The sequence below is a fragment of the Macrosteles quadrilineatus genome, unplaced genomic scaffold (genome assembly GCF_028750875.1).
Source record: "Macrosteles quadrilineatus isolate MER2022 unplaced genomic scaffold, UCM_ALF_1.0 Scaffold_2__2_contigs__length_208266976, whole genome shotgun sequence".
Classification (NCBI taxonomy): domain Eukaryota; kingdom Metazoa; phylum Arthropoda; class Insecta; order Hemiptera; family Cicadellidae; genus Macrosteles; species Macrosteles quadrilineatus.
Window position 1 is genome coordinate 44,755,916 of NW_026542595.1, and position 21,112 is coordinate 44,777,027.

Below are 21,112 nucleotides of genomic sequence, written 5' to 3' on the forward strand. Positions count from 1 at the left end.
GAGGGTAAGCTCTACATTATGGTTTGGTAGGTAAGAATTTGCTAAATTTTTTTGTTTTTATGGTTAACAATGGGAAAAAACAAAAACCAAAAACCCCATAATACCCCCCATAAACACCCATTCCTGTAGTCCGATCATGCTGGTTCGTGAACATGTCCGAATAAATGTAGGTTTACACATTTATACCAAATTTTATCAAAATCGGATAAATTTTGCTCGATTTATCTTGCTAACGGATATATATATAATATATATGAATTTGAACGGATGGTGTTTTAGGCCTCTAGGGACCTCAAACGAAAAAGTAAATTGGTTCCGGGTCCAGGTCTTACCATGATTACTACGGTAATAGCTTACTCCCTATATGGGAAATTTGCTAAAAGCGGGTTGCATCAACTCTAAAGACTAAGCTTTACCAATCTAAAGTATTAATTTTTTTCTAAATAAAGAGATCTCCCTCTTCACTATGAATAATGTTGATTGGATATGCAATGTTGTAGGCACTGCAAGTTGCAGAAGCAGAAGGTCGTCACTCTCGCAGAGTACGCAAGTCTCAAGAGAGCTACACCAGTGATGTAGACAGTGGAGTGGACCCTGACAGCACAGGCTCTAGGTAGGTAATGATAAATAAAACTAAAAACTATCATAGTTGGTTGTTTTAGTTTTAATGGCAGAATTACAGTCGGCATTCCATGAAAATGAATAATCAAGCCTCGCCTAATATCAAAACTTGAACTATTAAAACTATTTACATAATATCATCTTATTATGGAGTCCTTGTCAGACTATGAGAAAAAAATCTGTGATGTTTTAACACGTTGACTGCGCACGCCGACTTCACGTCGCCAGCGCTCCCAGGTGGCGCGCGCCGACAAAAGTCGGCACCAGACCAACAGAAATATATTGAGTAAGTGTGAGCTTAGCCTCAGACGGAGACGTTATAATCGTTGCCAGCCTGCCAGCTTAGAATGCGAGCTTTACTTTGGTGTAGGTTGGTACTAAAATTTCCCGTAATATCCTGTCTGGCAATGCTTTTGTCCCGGTTTCGGGGATTTTCTCTCTTCAACCCACATTACAAAGACACTGGATACGGATCCGTGCAGTGCTGCTACCTTTGGGTGTTTCAGTGAACTACATCCACTCTCGGGGTAACGCAGCACAGTCACCACTGCTCTTTTGTGATTCGTCAGACTGAAATATTTGAATGCCAATTGCGTTCGCTGATTCGGTTGCGCGCCGGGGCTTCGCCCGCCACTGGGGAGCGCCTGTATTGTCGGCACGCGCAGTCAACGTGTTAAGTTACTTGTGTTACATAATCGTTTATATAACTAAAAAAATTACTTTGCAACATAACTAAATACATTTTATCTACTCTATATTGATTAATAGTGTTGCTGACCGCAAGTTCCTTATTATCTACACAGCAAATGACAACATATTTGTTATTTGTATCCGCAGCCGCAAGACGTCTGTTGAAGGCCACCCTGGACTGGCAGGAGAGACTGTAGAGGACAAGCTGCCGCAGTACTCGTGGATGGTGGAGGAATGTATTCTGGCTGCATATGACAAGTCCTGTGTCAAGTGTCCAACCCATGGAGAGATATCTCTGGCCCACATCGCCCCGGACACTGTAAGTACATCAATACCATTATCATTACTACTCGTAAAGTTTATAAATCGAGATGTGTTGTAAGACATAATTTTTTCTCTTATCAACCCATAAAACCATAAAAGACCATAAAAACCATAAAACCATAAAAGAAGTCTTTAGATTCAGGTTGTACTGTGAATTTAATTGTTAATCTCAACGTTCTTTGAATGTAGAAGAATATTTTTATTTCATCAGGCTACTAAGGCACTCTAATTATGTTGCACATTATTCCTTTCCATCTTGCCTTGTAGGCACCTAAAAGACGTTTCCAGTTCAAATTGACGGTATCCTTAAAATCATCTGTGTCACTGTCAATTCATTGCCAGAGTCTTTGATTATTTTCAGTAGACATAGTCTTTTGCATGTTCATTGTTCTGCCTGTCAGATGTTCCTGGACCTGGGAGAGAGACATCTAATCAGACCCAACAGTCTGGTGAGGGGCAAGTTGCTGGGTCGAGGTGCGTTTGGCTTTGTGTTTAAAGGCACATGTCGCATCCGAGGCTCCAACGACACCATACAGGTGGCCATGAAGATGCTGCAGCCCGTGCCTCCAGGACCCAACGCTAGCCACTCTGCTGTCATAGCTTACAAGGTACTATGATTAAACAATTAAGTACTGAGAATAAAGCTTTCCCCTAAAACACAAACATGAAACAACGATGTAAGTCATAGTATACCAAGTCTTACATTTATATGACTACATCTGTTAACTTAGCATTAAAATTTGAATTAAAACAAATAAAAATACACTCGCCACAGCAAACCTGCAGACTCTTAAGCGAATTTCCATTGGCTGATTAGATTTTAACTAGTGATGGGTCGATTCCAAAATTATTCGATTCCGATTCTGAAATTTGGGATTCGATTCTCGATTCCGGGTTCGATTCCGAATACCATGGTTCAGGATGACAAAAAGGTTTTTAGAAATTAATTATTAAATAAAACCCAAACATTATTAGAACGAAACACACAATTTTAATGAGGATAAACACAATAATAATAATAATAATACAATAACAGTGAAAGAAAACGAATGAACGTAAACCGTCAAATTAAACCTACAGCACATTTTTTCAAACATTTTTAACAATGACTTTTACTTTTAAATATAGGCCTAGAGCTTATAGGCCTACAAGTTTACAATTACCACTCAACGTGAACAAAAGTGATTTTAAAAATAATTTTAAAGGTTTTTAGAAATTAATTATTAAACCCCAAACATTATTAGAACGAAACACACAATTTTAATGAGGATAAACACAATAATAATAATAATAATACAATAACAGTGAAAGAAAACGAATGAACGTAAACCGTAAAATTAAACCTACAGCACATTTTTTCAAAAATTTTTACAATGACTTTTACTTTTAAATATAGGCCTAGAGCTTATAGGCCTACAAGTTTACAATTACCACTCAATGTGAACAAAACTGATTTTAAATATAATTTTAGTCCTACCACTGGGATTATAAATGGCAATGCAGCATAATAATTGCAATTTATTTTAATTGAATTTTAGCCTCCTGATCGCATTTAAATACTATAAATTGGTGTAAAATACCTGCATTTATGCGATCTTGTGTTGTAGCTGAGTTGCTACCGGTTTCAACTCACATTGGAGTCATCTTCAGGCAGTTATAAGATGTCTTCTCGCTTCATTCGAAGGTCGTCAAATGGATAATAAATAAACAAAACACAAACACGTACACGGACATAAAAAAGAACATTTAAAGCTGTAAAAATACTGAAAACGGTAGGCCTACGGGACACGACACGACGTGATCGGGCGAAAGTTATGTCTAGACTCGAATGAAGCGAGAAGACATCTTATAACTGCCTGAAGATGACTCCAATGTGAGTTGAAACCGGTAGCAACTCAGCTACAACACAAGATCGCATAAATGCAGGTATTTTACACCAATTTATAGTATTTATTTTAAGACTGGTAGCCTACACATGTTGCATAGGGTTCCCTACCCCCATTGAAAAACGTCAGAAAACCGCTTCGCGCGGTATCATATAGCGATTCTAGTTTTGACATTTAAATTGTGAACCAAACGCCTTTTTGTACATAAAGAGTGGTTCTACTAAGTTTGCTTTTTAAAAAATGTCTATGCTTACGCAATCAAGGGCAACGACTTGTCAAAGTTAGTGAACTTTACAGTTAAAGTTCACTAACTTTGACAAGACGTTGCCCTTGATTGCGTAAGCATAGACATTTTTTAAAAAGCAAACTTAGTAGAACCACTCTTTATGTACAAAAAGGCGTTTGGTTCACAATTTAAATGTCAAAACTAGAATCGCTATATGATACCGCGCGAAGCGGTTTTCTGACGTTTTTCAATGGGGGTAGGGAACCCTCTTAACAAACTATTGACAATGGTAGGACTAATATTTGTAATATTCTATTGACAATTGATTTTGTTTGCATTAGGCTATAAAAAAAACATGTTTAGTTTTTTAACAAAATGCAGAGTATAAAATCAATAGAATGTGATTACAAGTTGAAGTTTGCATTGTACTTTAGATTTCTGTTCAAAAAAACAAGCATTTGAACTCTCTGAGGGTCCAGTCTATTTCTTTTTTTTATCACAAATGATCCCAGAGGTGGAGAAAAGCCTCTCTGAGAACACGGTTGCAGGAGGGGCAGAGAGGTACTTTTTTGATAACTTGCTTAGTCTAGGGTATGTTGCATTAACACTTGTCCAATATTCACAGACATTTTGTTCGGGGCTAGCCAAAGGTTCGAGTAGATATTGGTTTACTTCTCTTTCAGCGGACATGTCAATTGTAGATGTGGTAGCTGTAGCTTCATTCATAAGTACGGAATATCTCTTCCACATGGTCAGTTTCAGTGTCTCATTGGCAACAGGTGACTGAAAAAAAAACAGCCTTAGTGAACACTGACTAACCAGTTACAGGTAAGTTTAAGTATAAAATGAAAAAGGGTATGTTCAAGAATTGGCCTACCCATGGAAGTCTGCTACTGCTGCTGCTGTTAAGTGTCTGTTACTGTTAGTTTGGCTAATGTAACAAATACGGTAATTGGTTGGTTGTTGCACTGACTACCTGATGTGGGTTTACCTTTATGAATGCATTTATGGATTTTATGATTTAATAATGTTTTGTTTTATTATAAATTTTACAAAGCAACCATTAAAAAGTGTGATGATTAGGCTAAATTGAGCTAAGAGATTACAAGAGTATTTTTTAATTAGTGGCTCCCACATAACACGTAAGTAGGCCTACAGTTTTTCAAAAAATTAACAATGTATGAAAAATTACTAAAATTGGAGGCCTAATTAATTTAATTTGTATTACCTACTGATAATAATGAGTGATAACTTACTTTGGTTGAACTTGAAGTGGAGGATTGTTGATTTGTTTTTGTTTGCCCTGTTGTTAGTTGTGGGGTGGTCCCATTCCCATCAATCATTTTGGCCTCTTCTAGGAGCTGTGACTTTGCATTGTTTAAACAGTCCTGGCTAACAAAAACACTCCCCTTTAAACGGGGATCTAGGAGGGTAGCCAAAGAGTATGCTTTTACTTCCTCCAGGTCATTGTACCGTTTGTTGAGGGACTCGATCAGGTCCCTTGAAAATGTCACGACACTACTACTAGGTGTTAATTGTAACATTTCCAACTCCTTTTTGGCACTGTTTACAATAGGGATTATCTCAGAGATGGTAGTTTGTGCTGAACTACTTTGGAAAGTAGCATCATCAAAAATTTTTAATAGTTTTACAACACTAGCCATTAGCTCCCAATCTTGGTTTGTTAATTCGACTGGTCTTTTTAAGTCAGGCACAATGTACATGATTGCTCGCCTTTGCTCCAAAAGGCGGTCCATCATATGCTTGGTGGAGTTCCACCTTGTGGGTTCATCCTGCACCAGCTTGTGTTGTTTTATGCCTAAAGTTTGCTGGGCAGATTTCAGCATCTTGCAGGCTTGTGCTGAATGTTTGAAGTGGCCAACCAGTCGTCTACAAGATGAACTCATATTCTGAATAGCTCTTTGGTTAAGTAGGCCATCTTTAACAACTAGTTGTAATGTATGTGCTATACATGGTATGCCTTCAAAGTTTCCCGACGACATAGCTGCTACCACATTCCTACCATTATCCCTTACAACAACGTGCAATTTGTCATAAATGTTCCATTTCTTGAGGACTTCGGTTAAGAACTTGCTTATAGATTCAGCAGAGTGGCTTATTTCAGGAAATGGAATGCATTCGAGGGATATATGATTCCATTCTCCCTCAGTTACAAAATGACATGTTACGCTTAGATAGTTTCGTCATTGGCGGTAGACGTCCATAGGTCAGTAGTAATACTGACATGTTCTGCTGTCTGTACCAGGTTGTAAACTATTGTTTTAGTTTGTTCATAAAGCCTAGGTACTTCAACTGTGGTGAAATACTTGCGTTTTGGGATGTCATACCTAGGTTCTAAAAAGTTCACGAGTCGGGTGAAGCCGAGGTTTTCAACAATACTAAACGGTTGGTTGTCGAGGCAAATCATTTCCCCTATTTTTTTTGTGATGGCCCTAGCTTTCGCATCATCTTGACTCAATTTTGCCTTTCGCTTAATAAAGCCACTTAGAGTAGGTTGTTTTGTACATAGGCCTAACTCTGAATTTTGAGGTGGAGTAATAGATGTGGTACTAAAATTTGGGGAAACCACACTTGCACTACTAGATGGACCGGAAATATCCGAAGCAGTTTGTTTAGGACTTGTCAAACTTGGGATCTCTATTTCAACTGGTTCTGTGCAAGTTTGGCTAGTGCTAGTACCAATACCAAAGTTGAATAAAGTAGGCCTAGATGCTCCAAGACTAGTACTAGGCCTACCAGGTTGATCTAGGCCTACATCTTCATCATCATAACCTAGAAGCTGGTCATTTTCCTGTTTTTGATGTTTAAGTTTATTAAATTCGAGAGCATGAAAAGTCCTAATATGTTTAAACAAGTTGGATGTGGTATGTGACTTACCACCTCTTGATAGTCGTTTTTTGCATATATTGCAAGTAGCAAAAAGGCTTTCGTCATTTTCCTTTGTAAAAAAGTCCCACACTCACTTTTCTTCCTTCTAGACATGATTTTTAGTCCAAATAAACCTAACAATAACACAAACTAACAATCACGATACGATAACTAAAAACAAGGCAAGTTCAATACGTATTACTTTTGGGGTTTAATTTGATCTTAAAAATTGACGACTCTGCCTATCGGCCATTAAAATACCCAGTGTTCGAAGATTTACCCGTTGATTGCAACACTAAACAAGTTTATTTACAATTTCACGCACTTGAACATTTATAGGTTGTTAAAACCTTCCAATCCAATTCACTGTACAAAATTATATTCCCAAGTCGCTTTTAGGCTAAATAAAAAGGACGATCGCTCTAGTCTCGTTCAGTAGTGAAGTGACGTTTCGGGACCGACGGACCGACGAATCAGTGTTTCCACACGACCAAAAAAATAATCCCGCTTACAGGGTCGAAAAATCCCGTTTTATCCCGCTTTTAAATCGGTGAAAAATCCCGTTTTATCCCGCATGATTTTTTTGGTACAATTCCTAGTATTAAACTTTACGTATCATTTTTATAAGTTGTTTAATCATCACTAATATATTTTGCTACAGTATTTAAACAATTTGAGTTAGTTTTCTCTAAAATTGAGTAGAAAAAAAATAAAAATAGTCGTCAGCCGAAAATCCCGTTTTATCCCGCATCCCGTTTTAATCCCGCTCAAGGTCTAAAAATCCCGTTTTCGGGATAATAATCCCGCGAATGGAAACACTGCGACGAATACGAATAGAAGTGTTTTGTTAGACTTTGGTAATGAATGGTAGCTCAGCAGTCGGCTCTGTTTAGGGATGAGCATCGATAGTCGATGTTTTCGCATCACCGATTTTTTCTATCGATTTTCGTTGTTTTTCACATCGATGTTTTTGACCAAGTATATTGAGATATCGATGCTTTCCGTTACTGGAGAGTACAGAGACCAGACGAAAAATTAAAGAAAAAAATCTATGTCTTAGTCCCAAAGGCCAAAAACATCGATTTTTCACAACGATGTTATCGGTTACTGATAACATCGTTGTACCGATGCAATGCTTCAGTTAGTAGCACGAATACTAGAAAAATACCTGTATGGATCATGAACATAAACAAATGACGTCGTTGGCCCGAATCCTATACGAATAGCATTGAACATATGTTTTGGGTTTGGCAGTTCCATTTAAGCAATGTGAAATAATGTTTATTTTCGGGCCAAAAATGTCATTTGTTTATGGATGTTTATGATCCATACCAGTATTTTTCTACTTTTCTAGTATTCGTGGTTAGTAGCCTTGGTACCGCTGGTTGATCTAAATCGATGCTCATCCTTTCCTTGTATGTCTTGTGAGCTGTGACGCAATGCTTACTCGCTCCAGTCCAGTTTGCCCGAATCTCCAATTCCCATCGGTTAACTGTTTCTCATTGTACTAAGCCTCTGTATTGAGTTCGCATCTATTATTTCATTTGCAATACGCTCGCTCTAGTCTCGCTGACTTAGTGACGATACGACCAGAACTTGTTGTTTGCTCAGAGTTGCAAGCAAATCATTACTAGCAATCTGAATTTATTTTGTTTCTTTGTTGCTTTATATGACGTTTGTGGCTGATTTTAACCAATTTTATGAAAGAATCGAAGACAGTTGGAATCGATCCCAAACCCACGGAGATTCGAATCGAATGCTCGATTCGATTCCGGCGGAATCGAGAGTATTTTGGAATCGAGAATCGGAATCGGCTCATCACTAATTTTAACTCAATTATTTTCTTAATGTTTTTCAGATTTATTCTCTATTTAAATAACATTAAGTTTAATGAGTACTTAGGTTTGCTGCTACAGGGAATAAAATACAGTTTTTTTGTGAAATGTAGATAGCTTAGTAGGTATCCATGTAATAAATAGTTTTGTCAAATTGTATTAAATTTTATTCATAAATAAGCAGACTACAAGAGTTTTCCTATTCTTTGTAAGAATAACATGGGTTTTAAAATTTTACTCTGTAGTCATTTAGCATACAAAAGCGGTTCTATTTGTTTTTTTAGCTCCACTTAATTAACGGTTCAGAAAGAAACAAAAATGGGAAAAACACATTTTCATTTTTTACTCTACAAAACCCCTCATAAAACTCCGTTCCTATAGCCCGATGAAGCTGGTTCACAAAATCGTTTGAGTACATGTTTTTAGCGAATTTCCCACTCTAGGGAATAAGCTATTACGGTAAGTCTCATAATACCCAGCCTTTTTTTGTTTTGAGGTCCCAAGAAGCCAAATAAATCATCCATTCAAATTCATATACATAATTTTATATTATCAGAGTGTTTCTCTCACTTACAGGGAGCGCAGGGCAAGTGGGACCGAGACCCTCTGCAGTACGCCAGCAAGGCCTACTGTACGGCACGTCAGGAGCTGAACATCCTATTGACCTTGCGCCATCCCCACATAGTGCCACTGGTGGGAGTGTGTACACGACCTCTGGCTCTGGTACTGGACCTGGCACCCCTCGGGGCTTTGGACATAACACTGCGGCACTACAGACGGAGTGGAGCTAAGCTGCCTACTTACACACTGCAAGCTGTTATACTGCAGGTACTCTAGCTACTGCACACTACTACTTTCAGTACATTGTTATAGATTAAATGTGACTATGATATGTAACACAATGTTAAAATAAACATTCCTGCTTTCAAACAGAATCTAATTTAGACAATAAAGGTTTCCGTGTTTTTACCTGTTTGTCTTAGTTGCACATCCATTAAAGAGAAAGAGAGATAGGTTTTCTGACAGATTACTAATAATTACCAATACAAGGGCTCTTCCAAGGCCACACTACAAAAACAGGCAGTAATGCTCATCAAGCATGACGTCACGATAGAAGACGGCAATGACGTAGGTATTTATTTATTTATTTTCCGAGGAAAGATTAAAACAAGCAGCTGATCACAAACGGCAAACATTACGTCGTTGCCCTCTTCTATCGTGACGTCATGCTTGACGAGCATTACGGCCTGTTTTTTTAGTGTGGCCTTGGCTCTTCCTTTCCCCTTAAATAGGCCTGGTTCCTAATCTAATGAATTTAAGACTCTTATACAACTAGTTTTATCTCGTGTAGAATACGAGGCATTTTTTTTAGTACGTACAGTTTTTAAATTTCTCCGTTCCAGCGCTTCGATTGGCATTTTGGACATTTGTGCTGTGTGTGTGAATCTATTGGAAAGCCTGCGCCGGAAATTCGGCAACAATCGGCTAGTTTACATCTGGTTTTGAGCATTTAAAATGGTGCCGCCAATTGAGACTGCCGCCGACTGTGAAGTGCACGCTGTAATTCGATTTTTAAGAGATAAAGGTGTGAAAGCCATTGAAATTCATTGACAGATTAGCAGGGCCGGATTTAGCATTTTTGCGCCCCTAGGCCCAAATAATTTTCCGCCCCCTAGTCTGGTCACAGTTACTTTCCTTCAAACCTTTATTAAAAACTATATCATGCCCATTGACCTAAGTTTATTGCTTAAATACCACTCCTCGTTGGAATCATTGCAAGTTTTTTTTAAGAATTGACTTGTTTATAGCCTTAACAAAATGCCGTCTTAAACACTTTTGTCAATTTTATGCTTTTGGCAAATGCTCACGCTTGTGGGACTGAAACAAAACAACTCAACCCACCGAGCATTCCTGAAAAAAAAACATGGCCATTGATTCCAATTCCAGGCCAAAAAACATGATCTCCAAACAGTACGTGATACCATAGATTAAACATACTCCTTTAGTAGATTTGTCATCATTTTGGATTAGCTGAAAACAATTCTTGTTATTTAATAGTACCTAGTATGTTTGATCTATGTTTAAACCACGATTACTAGAAAAATACCTGTATGGATCATAAACATAAACAAATGACAATTTTGGCCCGAAAAAAACATGATTTAACATTGCTTAAATGGAACTGCCAAAACATATGTTCAATGCTATTAGTATAGGATTCGGGCCAACAACGTCATTTGTTTATGTTTATGATCCATAGCGGTATTTTTCTAGTAATCGTGGTTTAAACCTAGTTTATCTAAAATAAAACGATCTAATCATCAACAATAGGTCGTCTCCTGGTTATATTAAAAGAAATTGAAACACACATCATAGAACTAACCCTAAAATAATGGAAACAAAATTACGTCAAAACTAACGTCCAGTGTCACCAACATGAACTAGACATTAAAAAAATTTGAATTAACAATGTCATAAGAAGTCGACTTGAGTTATATTTAATCTATGGTCGTACTGCATCTAGGTTATATATTTCCAAAGCAAAACAGAGAAATATTCCGGCCAACCGTCGATCCTTAGGTCTGAGGAGAAAATGACAGCATTATTGGTGCATTGGAGGGTATTGAATTTTTCTAATGCAAACTGAGATTAATATTTTTGGTTAATTTTAATGGTAAATTCATCGTTGTATTAATATTCAACACAACTTATTAACTTGATCCTGCAGATTGTTGTAAACTAATCAAAAGATTAGTTAATAACTTTTGTTTTGTGAGGTGAGGGTAGTAACAATGTCTAGCACGCATGCGCCCCTAATCACTCTGATCAGTAGTGCCGAGCCCAAACCAGCATAGTGGCAGTGCAGTGGCAATACGATGCGTACTCCTTGGGCACTCGTAAACGTCAACATCCCTACAGCCTACTCCCGTATAACCAATGTTCGTTACCAATTTTGAAACGAAATTGATACGTAATTCTGGAAAATAGTTTAGATTTCGTAACAATTATTTCTTCTTATGAACTTCAGAATCACAATGCTTTGGAGTTTTTTTTATCAACTGTGACTATTTATTTTTTTTATTTTTAGATAGCCTAGGTATAAAAAAAAATACTCTCGGCCGTGCGCCCTCTGGGACCTTGCGCCCATAGGCCCGGGCCTATTGGGAAATCCGGCCCTGCAGATTAGTGAAGTGTATGGCGAGAACATTATTAGTGACGTGATGGTACGAAAGTTGGTAAGGGATTAAAGACGGCCCCACCAACGTTCATGATGAGCAACACACTGGGTGGCCATCTGTCATTACTGAATTGGTGCGTAAAGTTGATGAAAAAGTGAGAGAGAATAGACGGATTACGATCTCATCATTATATGATGAGTTTCCTTTACTCATAATGTTGTCGCCATACATTTCACTAATCTGTCAATGAATTCCAATGGCTTTCACACCTTTAGCATTTAAAAATCTAATTACAGCATGCACTTCACAGTCGGCAGCAGTCTCAATTGGCGGCACCATTTTACATGCTCAAAACCGGATGTAAACACAGCCGATTGTTGCCGAATTTCCGGCGCAGGATTTCCAATAGATGCACGTACACAGCGCAAATGTCCAAAATGCCAATCGCAGCGCTAGAACAGAGAAATTTAAAAACCGTACTTACTTAAAAAACATGCCTCGTATTGTACACAAGATAAAACTAGTTTTATAAGAGTCTTAAATTCATTAGATTAGGAACGCATTTGAATTGACCCTAAATATACTTTGAATGACTGACAAAGTGTTTATTGGATAAAATGGCTACTGTATTATCTGAAAGTCTGTACAGTAGGTCTAGGTAAAGTTTAATATGCTTAAAACACTTGTTACAGACGGCGAAGGCAATAGAGTATCTTCATCAGCAGCATATCATCTACAGAGACCTGAAGAGTGAGAATGTGTTGGTGTGGTCTATTCCTCCTCCCTTCCACGATCACATGGAGGTGCCTGTACACATCAAGCTGGCAGACTATGGTATCAGCCGACTGACCTTACCTTCTGGCACCAAAGGGTTTGGAGGGACAGAGGGATTCATGGCTCCGGAAATCATGAGATATAATGGTGAAGAAGAATACACAGAAAAGGTAAATATTGGTTATATAGATCTATCCATACCATAACTAATTGATACCTTTTACAACTTTCATATAGGACAAATATGCACAATCTTGGTAGAATATGTAGAATTGGTAGAATCATTGTGTAAAATAGATAGGTTAGTAATAGGTACATTTTTATGAGTTTTTTACGTGTGTTATTGGATGTGGAACACCACAGTTCTGTTAAAAACAAAATATTTCAGAGTAGAATCTATGGCAGAAGATTTTTACCTTTGTCACAATCAATCTCACAGTATATAATAGAGGAGAATATTTCTACACAATGTGTACACTGTGCAAGCGCAAGGTAAATATTTTTGTAATTATTCTTATCTCAATCTACTCTGTCTGCAGGTGGACTGTTTCTCCTTTGGTATGTTCATATACGAGCTGCTCACACTTCATCAACCGTTTGAGAGCCATGAGTCTGTCAAGGAGTGTATCCTGGAAGGTGGCCGACCTCCTCTCACTCACAGGGTCAGCACCACAAACGTTACTGATCCACATATTTTTAACAATTAAATTTCACCTGTGCAATTTTAAACATAAAAAAAAGTTCATCCTTTTAAAACTGAGTTACCAATTCACTAACCGATCTATTTAACATGTTTTAAGTAAATCAAATCAAATCTCTTTATTGTTTTCAGCTCTAGAAAAGCAATTGACATTGTCAAATGGCATCTTATCGTTAAAGCATTAAACATAGACCTGGATAAATAACAGGAACCTTGATATTAAATTATTTAAAAAATTTGTCTAAAACCTCCAAGGACAAGAACTTATCTACAGACAGAGTAAAAACATTTTAATTTTAACCATGAATCAAGGATGGTTTTTAATTTGTCATAGGAATTGTTACCGGTACTGCAGAAGGGGACAATTTATTAAAAGATTTCATACTAAGATATTTGTAGCTATTGTGTGTAAGTGTAAGTCTTGTAAGTGGTAAATTGAGATGATGGCTATTTATTGTGTAATGTGCATGTATGTCAGATCGGTGCTATACTGGTCTATATTCTCTTTTACGTATAATAAGATATTTCAAATGTATAAAGATGGAAGGGTTAGGATTTTTAAGGCCTTAAAATCTACTCTGCAATCGTCCCTGGGCTTTGTTCCTCTAATGCACCTAACTGCTTTCCTTTGCCATTTGAAAACGGTTTTGGCTCCTACAGAGTTACAGGTCCTAGCCTAAGAGAACATCATATTGTAGGTTAGAATGTAAAAATGCATAATAACAATTTAGAATAATTTGTTCACTTACATTGTCCATTAATCTTTTAAACAAAAATACAGTTCTAGCCAATTATAACTGTAACTAAAATACAGTAAATAGGGAACTGCTTGGAAGGAAATTTTCCCTAAAAACTAAATCTTGCATCCAATTGGTAATTAATAATTTTAATGTTGCAGGAAACCTTGTACCCAACCTACATGCTGGACCTAATGGTGCTGTGCTGGTGTCAGCAACCACGAGATCGACCTTCAGCCAGCCAGATAGTGTCTATCGCCTCAGCCCCAGAGTTCACCCATCTCCATGACATTGTGTCACTAGACCATTCTGCTCCTGTAACTGCCACTGTGGCCGCCCCACTTCTACACACTGGTATGCTACAGTGGTGTACACTATAGTGGTACTGTTGTTTAGTAATGGTTTAAATAAAGGTCTGATATTTTCAGATCGGGTCAGACCAGCGGTTTGGGTTAAGCCGAGCCAACCTTTTATTTTCGCAATGGCAGAAAGAGACGTGTTCTCAAATACTGACAAATTTTGATTGTGACAGTTCAACATGACAGCGACCACAGGTTATGTTAACAATTTTGTCACAATCATGGGAGACGGTGATGATTTTACCTCGACCACTGAAGATGCTCTCAATTTTGTCATGAAAGGGAAAGATGTTCATAATTTCACCATGTCTGCAGAAGATTTTTGATTTTATTATGACCTCAATTTTTGAGCAGCCCGAGACCCCATAAGTTGTTTATTCAACCTCACTCGAAGATAAAAATTCTGGCCCACAGACCCATAGTTTGAAATAATTTTTTTTTTTTTTTTTAGGTATGTAATTTGTAATGACTCAAAAACAATCATCAACCTAAACCTAAATTTGTTGATTGGTAGTAAAACAACAACACAGTGTCAATATATTTTAATATTTAAAAAAGTGCAGCTACAAGGATCTGCAAATTTACAAAATCTGTAAGCAATGGCAAAGTAATTGTTATCACTCTTTTTTACTGATTGAAAGTTTTACTGGAATTCCGGGAGCTAAGAGCAATAAAGTGCTCATCATAGGTGATAGTCTACTTAATGTTATACTGTTACAGAGGAGGGAGGTGTCGGAGGAGAGCTGTGGCTAGCCTGTGGCAACTCTCGTACAGACCAGTTGGTTGTCAGTGGCCACACTTGTGTACAGTACTCTACACTGTCCCTTCCTGAATGCCCGACTGCTGCTTGTCTCGTAGACAACTGTGTGTGGCTTGGCGACAATGCTGGGACTATTCATGTCTTTAGGTATGATTTAGGCATACTTCAAATAATTTACTTGAGGTGAATCTCGGGTTAGAATAGGACCACAGTCTTCCCCGGCATATGGTAAGAGGCGACTATCAGGGGTTGGGAGATCCTTATCTTTCGTTGAGGCCAAGTTCCCTTCGTATCTATGGCTTGGTTCTCAAAATCTTTTGTCTTTCCTTTTATTTTCCTACTTTCAACCCCATTTCAATATTTATTATGTATTCCTCCTTTTTCACTGGTGGGCACAATTAAACCCTGGGAATGTTCTTATAGTGCAGAGTGGCTCGCGCTTCTGATGGAATTCTTTGGCACGTCGTCAGGAACCAGCCTCTTTGGGCTCTAGTCACAGAGTGCAGCATGTGTTCAGAAGTCCAGCTCTGCCGCGGGCAATCCCTGATGTGATAGGATTTCAGATACTAGGCCAACAGAGGTCAGGCTGTGAGGAATCAGGGTAAGGGCTTGGTCCCGAAGGGTGTATCCGTTCCCAGTTATCCCAGACAGTCCCATGCAGGACAATGCTCTGGCTCAAGTTTTAATGGAATTGTAAATTTTAGGAAGCATATTCTAGCCCTTTTTCCCAGCTCACTTGCTGCATCCAATGTGTGATTTTTGAAGGGTGAACGACGTCCTACTCTTCAGTTTGGAGCAGTTGGAGACCGCTGTTTTATCACTGAAAAGGCTTCTAAATCTGAGGGGGTAGCTGTGGTTTTGCATGTATGTTGGTATCTTATGTTATGTCACACACAGACTGATGAAACACGGTTTTATGGCTCATGCCAACGGCTTACTTTTTCAGAGGATATTTTCTAGCAATATCTGGTTAAGGGGTCTCAATCATGCATCACTCTCTGGCAACTTCATCGTTTAACATTTGTGTTTGGTCTTTGCCCTACCTGATACATGAATGTTTGTTACTTGTGCAGGGCGGGAGACTGCAGCCATGTGTTTAGCTACACTCTGGACCCTGCGGACACAGTTAGGGTGTGTTCTCTGCTCTACCTTAGCAATCAGGTGAGATCTCTTGTATTGTACAGTACTGTCCATAATGCAGATGTTACTTGTTCTCTAATATCTCTTTGTAAGCTCAGTTTTTCCGCTTCCTTGAAATAGTGTACAATTATAAGAAGAAATCTTTTACTATTCTCCAACATTGTTTTTGTTTTATTTTATTAGGTTGGTGAAATGAAGCTTTAGTTCGTCAATCGAAGTTGATAATATTCTTAATTTTGTCAATAAATTACCAACTTTGTACTCTAAACTATCAATTGTCAATTGCTGTCCGAGCCTTAAATTAACTATGATATTAGACATAAGTAGTCACTTGATCTAACCAGAGCTCAAGTCACTAGCCTAATTTATGTAGAAAGCTCCAGATCAGAAATGGCTGTGGAGAAAGGTGATTTAAGAATTGGTATATATGGAACAGGTTGGAGACAAATTAACAACAATTTGGAACAACTTAATTAGGTTAAATCACTTAGCTGTAAATGACATGCAGGGCAACACTAAACTGTTTAGGTAATAATACTAATAGATTAAACAAGTTGTAGAATTAAAAACCCAAAATGCAATATAGACCTACCAAAGTAGCATCAGTTGAGAGCCGTTTAACAGGTATCAAATTAACAGAGATTATTAGTTAAACCGTGATATTGAATCATTTTATTTGTATTTATAATATTTAAAAAAAAATACTTAACATTACTGGGCTTCCTAATTCCCTTTAGATTAAACTCGGTCGGGCGGCAGTAATAAAGGATCGGCCGTTGTTTCGCTGATCAATAATTGGGCTGATCAATACATGGTGCCTCTATCCAATGCACCATATATAGGCACAATGGTACAAATGTCTAACCATACATTTTTTGTTTGTCAGGCTCGTGTAGCAGTCGGGCTGAGCAATGGCCGTGTGTTCTTGGTCTGCAGTGACTCATCTCCCCCCTCCCACACCTCAGCTGAAGGTAGCTTTGTCATGACTGAGCTAGGTAGCAGCACTGTGCTCCACGCCATCACTGCTGTGTACTGCAGTGACGATGGAAGGTGCTTATATTAAAAAGAAATATTCAGTTGTGCTTAGATATTTTCTTGTGATTTAAATTCATTATTCTTATTAACCCTTACAGGTCAAATTTTTTTTCCTTCTTTCGGCAAGTATAGATTTCCATCTGAGCAGTCCAAAACATGGTGTGCGGCGACCACTTAATATGAAAACAAATCCAAGATTATAGCCTAAAATTGTTACAAATAAATTTACAAAAACCCGTTACAAAATAATTCTACCATAAACCCTATTATACTTTAAGAAGGAAGGTTAAGATTCAACTACTCTAACTCATTCATTCCGGTATGTTTTTTTTTTGTGATGGAATTATCATTATTATCCTTGGTTTGTCGTTTACTCATTACTAAATTATACACAATTACTAAAAAAAGTGGTATATTTCGATTTTTTATCAAAAACCATCCTCAGCCTCTGGTAACAACATATTAGGTAAATAAACAATGATTTATAATGTTTGTTTATAAATTAACATATGTTTGAATTATTTTAAAACCAGGCTAACTCACTAAGCAGAGTTCCAAGGAGGTGATAGCACTCAAAAAGTAAAAAAAAAAACAACACGGTTTAGGGAATTTTTAGCATTCTTTCAACATCCAGGATTGTTTTTATGGAAATGAGAGTCAAATCATTCCTTAAGAGTTTGCTGAACATGTTGTTAGGATTGTTAGGATACAGGGCGAGGCAATGAGGAGCATCCCAATTTTCTTTTACTGTCACATGATAGGAAGTGCAACAATGAATGAACAGCTGTGCTAATAATCTCAATTAAACTATTCCACTTTAGTTAACATGGTGCTAATGGGTTGTTAAAACTTTGATTTTGCTGTTGAAACCTTAAGAATAGTAATTCTTTTGCAAACACTCAGAAGTTGTTTGGACCACATTTCATCGCTGGTTACATGGCACTGTTTCAGATCAGAAAATGATAGGGAACTGGGTTAACGTTTTAAAAATAACAGCCTAAATTGTAAAAATAATCGGTGGAATCTGCCAAGCCCTTCATACACCTGTAAATGTGGAAGAAAGAGTGCAAATTGCAGTAACTCAAAAGTCCAAAGAGGTTTGCCAGGAACTAGGAAGCCTCTGTTGTTGGAAGCTTACCATTGGGTCTTTTCTTTCTTTGGGTTTTGGGTTTTCTTTAAGGTTTTTCAAAGTCGCCCCAAAGATTTGCTTGACCTAAGCTGAGGATTTTTCAGGAAACTTAAGCGATTCCTGAAGAAATCCTGGGGCAAGTATTCGATGGAATTTTCAAGTGGCTAAACTAACGTAAAATAGGATAAGGACTCACTTAACAAACCAAGAAATGGGAAAATGTCCCGATTGAGTTAAAATGGCATAAGATAAGCTATGTTTTGATGTGCTATTTATATGTATAGGGTAGGCTAAATTGTATTAAATTCATACTATTAAAAAATTGTGGCACTCTCATTGCCACGCCCTACATGCATGGAAGAAATTTTGTAAAATCACTATTCCCACCTTTTAAGAAAAGCATTACAGTTGAACCTCGTTTGTACGAACCTCGATAAAACGAATTCCTCGATAAGACGAATTTTTTAAATCCCCTTGACACTTTCATATAGGTCAATGCTAAAAACACCTCTATACAACGTTGTAATTAAGTTAAAAACCTCCATAAGACGAATTTGTTTGTGACATGGGCTAGGACTGATTAACCTCTATACAACGAATATTCTTAGCACAAAACCTCTACAAGACTAACGTGACCTCTATAAGACGAATTTATCATAATCTTAACCTCCATAGTACGTAGTTTTCAAAACAAACAGAAGCTTGTCTCAACATGAAACCCCCACCCATCCCTCCTCCTTCCTCAGTCATTGTTTGGAGAAACCTTGGAGCGAGGAGAAACCTCTATAAGAAGAATAACAGCAGCATTAAACCTCGATAAAACGACCCTCTTTATTAAGAATACCTCTATAGTACGATTTTTTCCCGTACCTCTTGAAATTCGTCTTATAGAGGTTCAACTGTACCATAGACAATCCTAACTACACAGAAGGTCAGATTCTGTTGTAGATCTATTTCCTTCGATTACATCCTAGGACACTTAGGCTCTAGCCCAAAATTGGGACCTAGTTCTAGAGAACCAGTATTATTACATGGGTGATTAACGGGATTTGAACTTTGGACCTCGGAGACTAAAGCCCGCTCACTTTTTCTGCTACAGTAGTTTTATTTGTGACAGTGAGTGTGAGTTGTGGTGTGGGGAGAGCCACGGAGCATTGTCTATCTACGCCATGAAGGACAACGTGGTGACAGGACATGAGTTGCTGAACCACTATGAGCCAGTCATCGCCAACGTGGACGTGCTACAGGTGGTGTCATCTCACGCTCCTGTCCACTACAGGGACTGGCCAGCCTCCGTGTGGACCTACGTCTACCCTGGTATGTTATTGTCCCTGTTGCTGCTAATAATGCTACGAATTAAAATTATTAATACACAAAAATATGTCTTGTGGTTATTTTTATTTGCTGTTTTAGCTATAACAGTGTTATCTTTTAGCAATATACTGTTCTTGGCTTTAAGAGATTGTTTTGTAAAAAATTTCTTTTAAGAGAATTAGGCTCATATTTAGAATGTTGCGTTAGTACTTTTTAGAATCTTAATTTTCAAACTGAACCAAAAGCTTGTCTTTCTGGGATATTATTGTGATCGCTGAAAGCGTCTGCAAAGGTTACACAATGGGAAAGTCATGATTTTATCTCGATGGCAGGAGACTAAACATAATGTTCCCACGATCGGGGGGGGGGGGGGGGGATGTTCATGATCTTGATTACTGATATAATTAATAATTATGATTATCATGGAAAGAAAGATGACATTTTTAAATGCATGTCACACCTAATTTATACTTATTCTTATTTCTATTCTACTGTTAACAGTATCAAACATGTTTAAGAATCTACATACAGTAGACTCCCTCTTATTAGGAGAGCATTGTATTTAGACACGCGATCACTGGTCCCAAATCTTTCCCACGAGAACAGTCGTTTCAGTACCGCCCACTTCCTGCCAATCTAGTCCGGTTAAACCGATGTCATTTCCGCCGAGTTTAGTCCGGTTAAAAGGCGTCTGGATAAGAGGGAGTCTACTGTAAGCTAATTTAAATCTACAAAAATTAAATAATGAGGTTTGATTTTGATTTTTTCTCAAGTTTTTAATAATTATCAACCAAATAACTTCTTGATCAGCATTGTACGTGTTATTAAATTTTCAGAAAGTAAATAAAGAAACGTCTTATAACACTTAAAACATATATTTACGCTTATACTGTTACTCACAGAACGGTAAATATACAAAAAAGATGGTAAGTGGTGATCGATTTCGATTGGACACTCCAATCATCATCAGACCCCATAAGCGAACACTTACCATCTTTTTTGTATATTTACCGTCTTGTGAGTAACAGTATAAGTGTAAATATATGTTTTAAGTGTTAAGACGTTTATTTTATTTACTTTCCGTAATTATCATCCATCAAAACTCTCTAGGTGTTGTTAAAGGTATAGGCACTGCCACTTCATTTTGATCAGTCCGAGTCAATCAGTATAAGGGTATTGTGTTGTGTTTCAGGGTGTGTTGTTTACCAATGGGACCCTGCAACCAGAGCTATAGTTAACAAGCTGGACTGTTCCAAGCTGGTGCCGTGTTCTGAGAGCCTCAAGTATAAGGGTATTGTGTTGTGTTTCAGGGTGTGTTGTTTACCAATGGGACCCTGCAACCAGAGCTATAGTTAACAAGCTGGACTGTTCCAAGCTGGTGCCGTGTTCTGAGAGCTTCAAGTATAAGGGTATTATGTTGTGTTTCAGGGTGTGTTGTTTACCAATGGGACCCTGCAACCAGAGCTATAGTTAACAAGCTGGACTGTTCCAAGCTGGTGCCGTGTTCTGAGAGC

At 37.8% G+C, this 21,112-nt stretch overlaps 3 protein-coding genes across 3 annotated transcripts in view; 2 read left to right on the forward strand and 1 right to left on the reverse strand.

The window, feature by feature from the left end:
* Positions 1-2,252, forward strand: part of LOC128984128 (leucine-rich repeat serine/threonine-protein kinase 1-like) — a 30,234-nt gene extending 27,982 nt beyond the window's left edge. Inside the window, exons 18-20 of the mRNA XM_054403415.1 lie at positions 501-613; positions 1,459-1,630; positions 2,037-2,252. Coding sequence (XP_054259390.1) covers positions 501-613; positions 1,459-1,630; positions 2,037-2,252 — 501 coding nt within the window. The remainder of the gene's footprint in view (positions 1-500; positions 614-1,458; positions 1,631-2,036) is intronic.
* A 1,740-nt stretch (positions 2,253-3,992) lies between these two features.
* Positions 3,993-6,952, reverse strand: LOC128985722 (zinc finger BED domain-containing protein 4-like). Its single transcript, XM_054405533.1, has 2 exons — positions 5,004-6,952; positions 3,993-4,530 (listed from the first exon to the last, which is right to left on the reverse strand). Exons 1-2 carry the CDS (start codon positions 5,748-5,750, stop codon positions 4,228-4,230), a joined length of 1,050 nt encoding a protein of 349 aa, XP_054261508.1. The 5' UTR covers positions 5,751-6,952; the 3' UTR covers positions 3,993-4,227.
* A 778-nt stretch (positions 6,953-7,730) lies between these two features.
* On the forward strand, positions 7,731-21,068 carry LOC128984129 (leucine-rich repeat serine/threonine-protein kinase 1-like). The gene is made up of 11 exons (XM_054403416.1): positions 7,731-7,776; positions 8,968-9,299; positions 12,343-12,594; positions 12,964-13,086; positions 14,023-14,215; positions 14,941-15,127; positions 16,054-16,141; positions 17,007-17,170; positions 19,402-19,601; positions 20,791-20,909; positions 21,027-21,068. The coding sequence occupies exons 1-11, from the start codon at positions 7,731-7,733 to the stop codon at positions 21,066-21,068; spliced, it is 1,746 nt and encodes a 581-aa protein (XP_054259391.1).
* Positions 21,069-21,112: the final 44 nt, after the last annotated feature.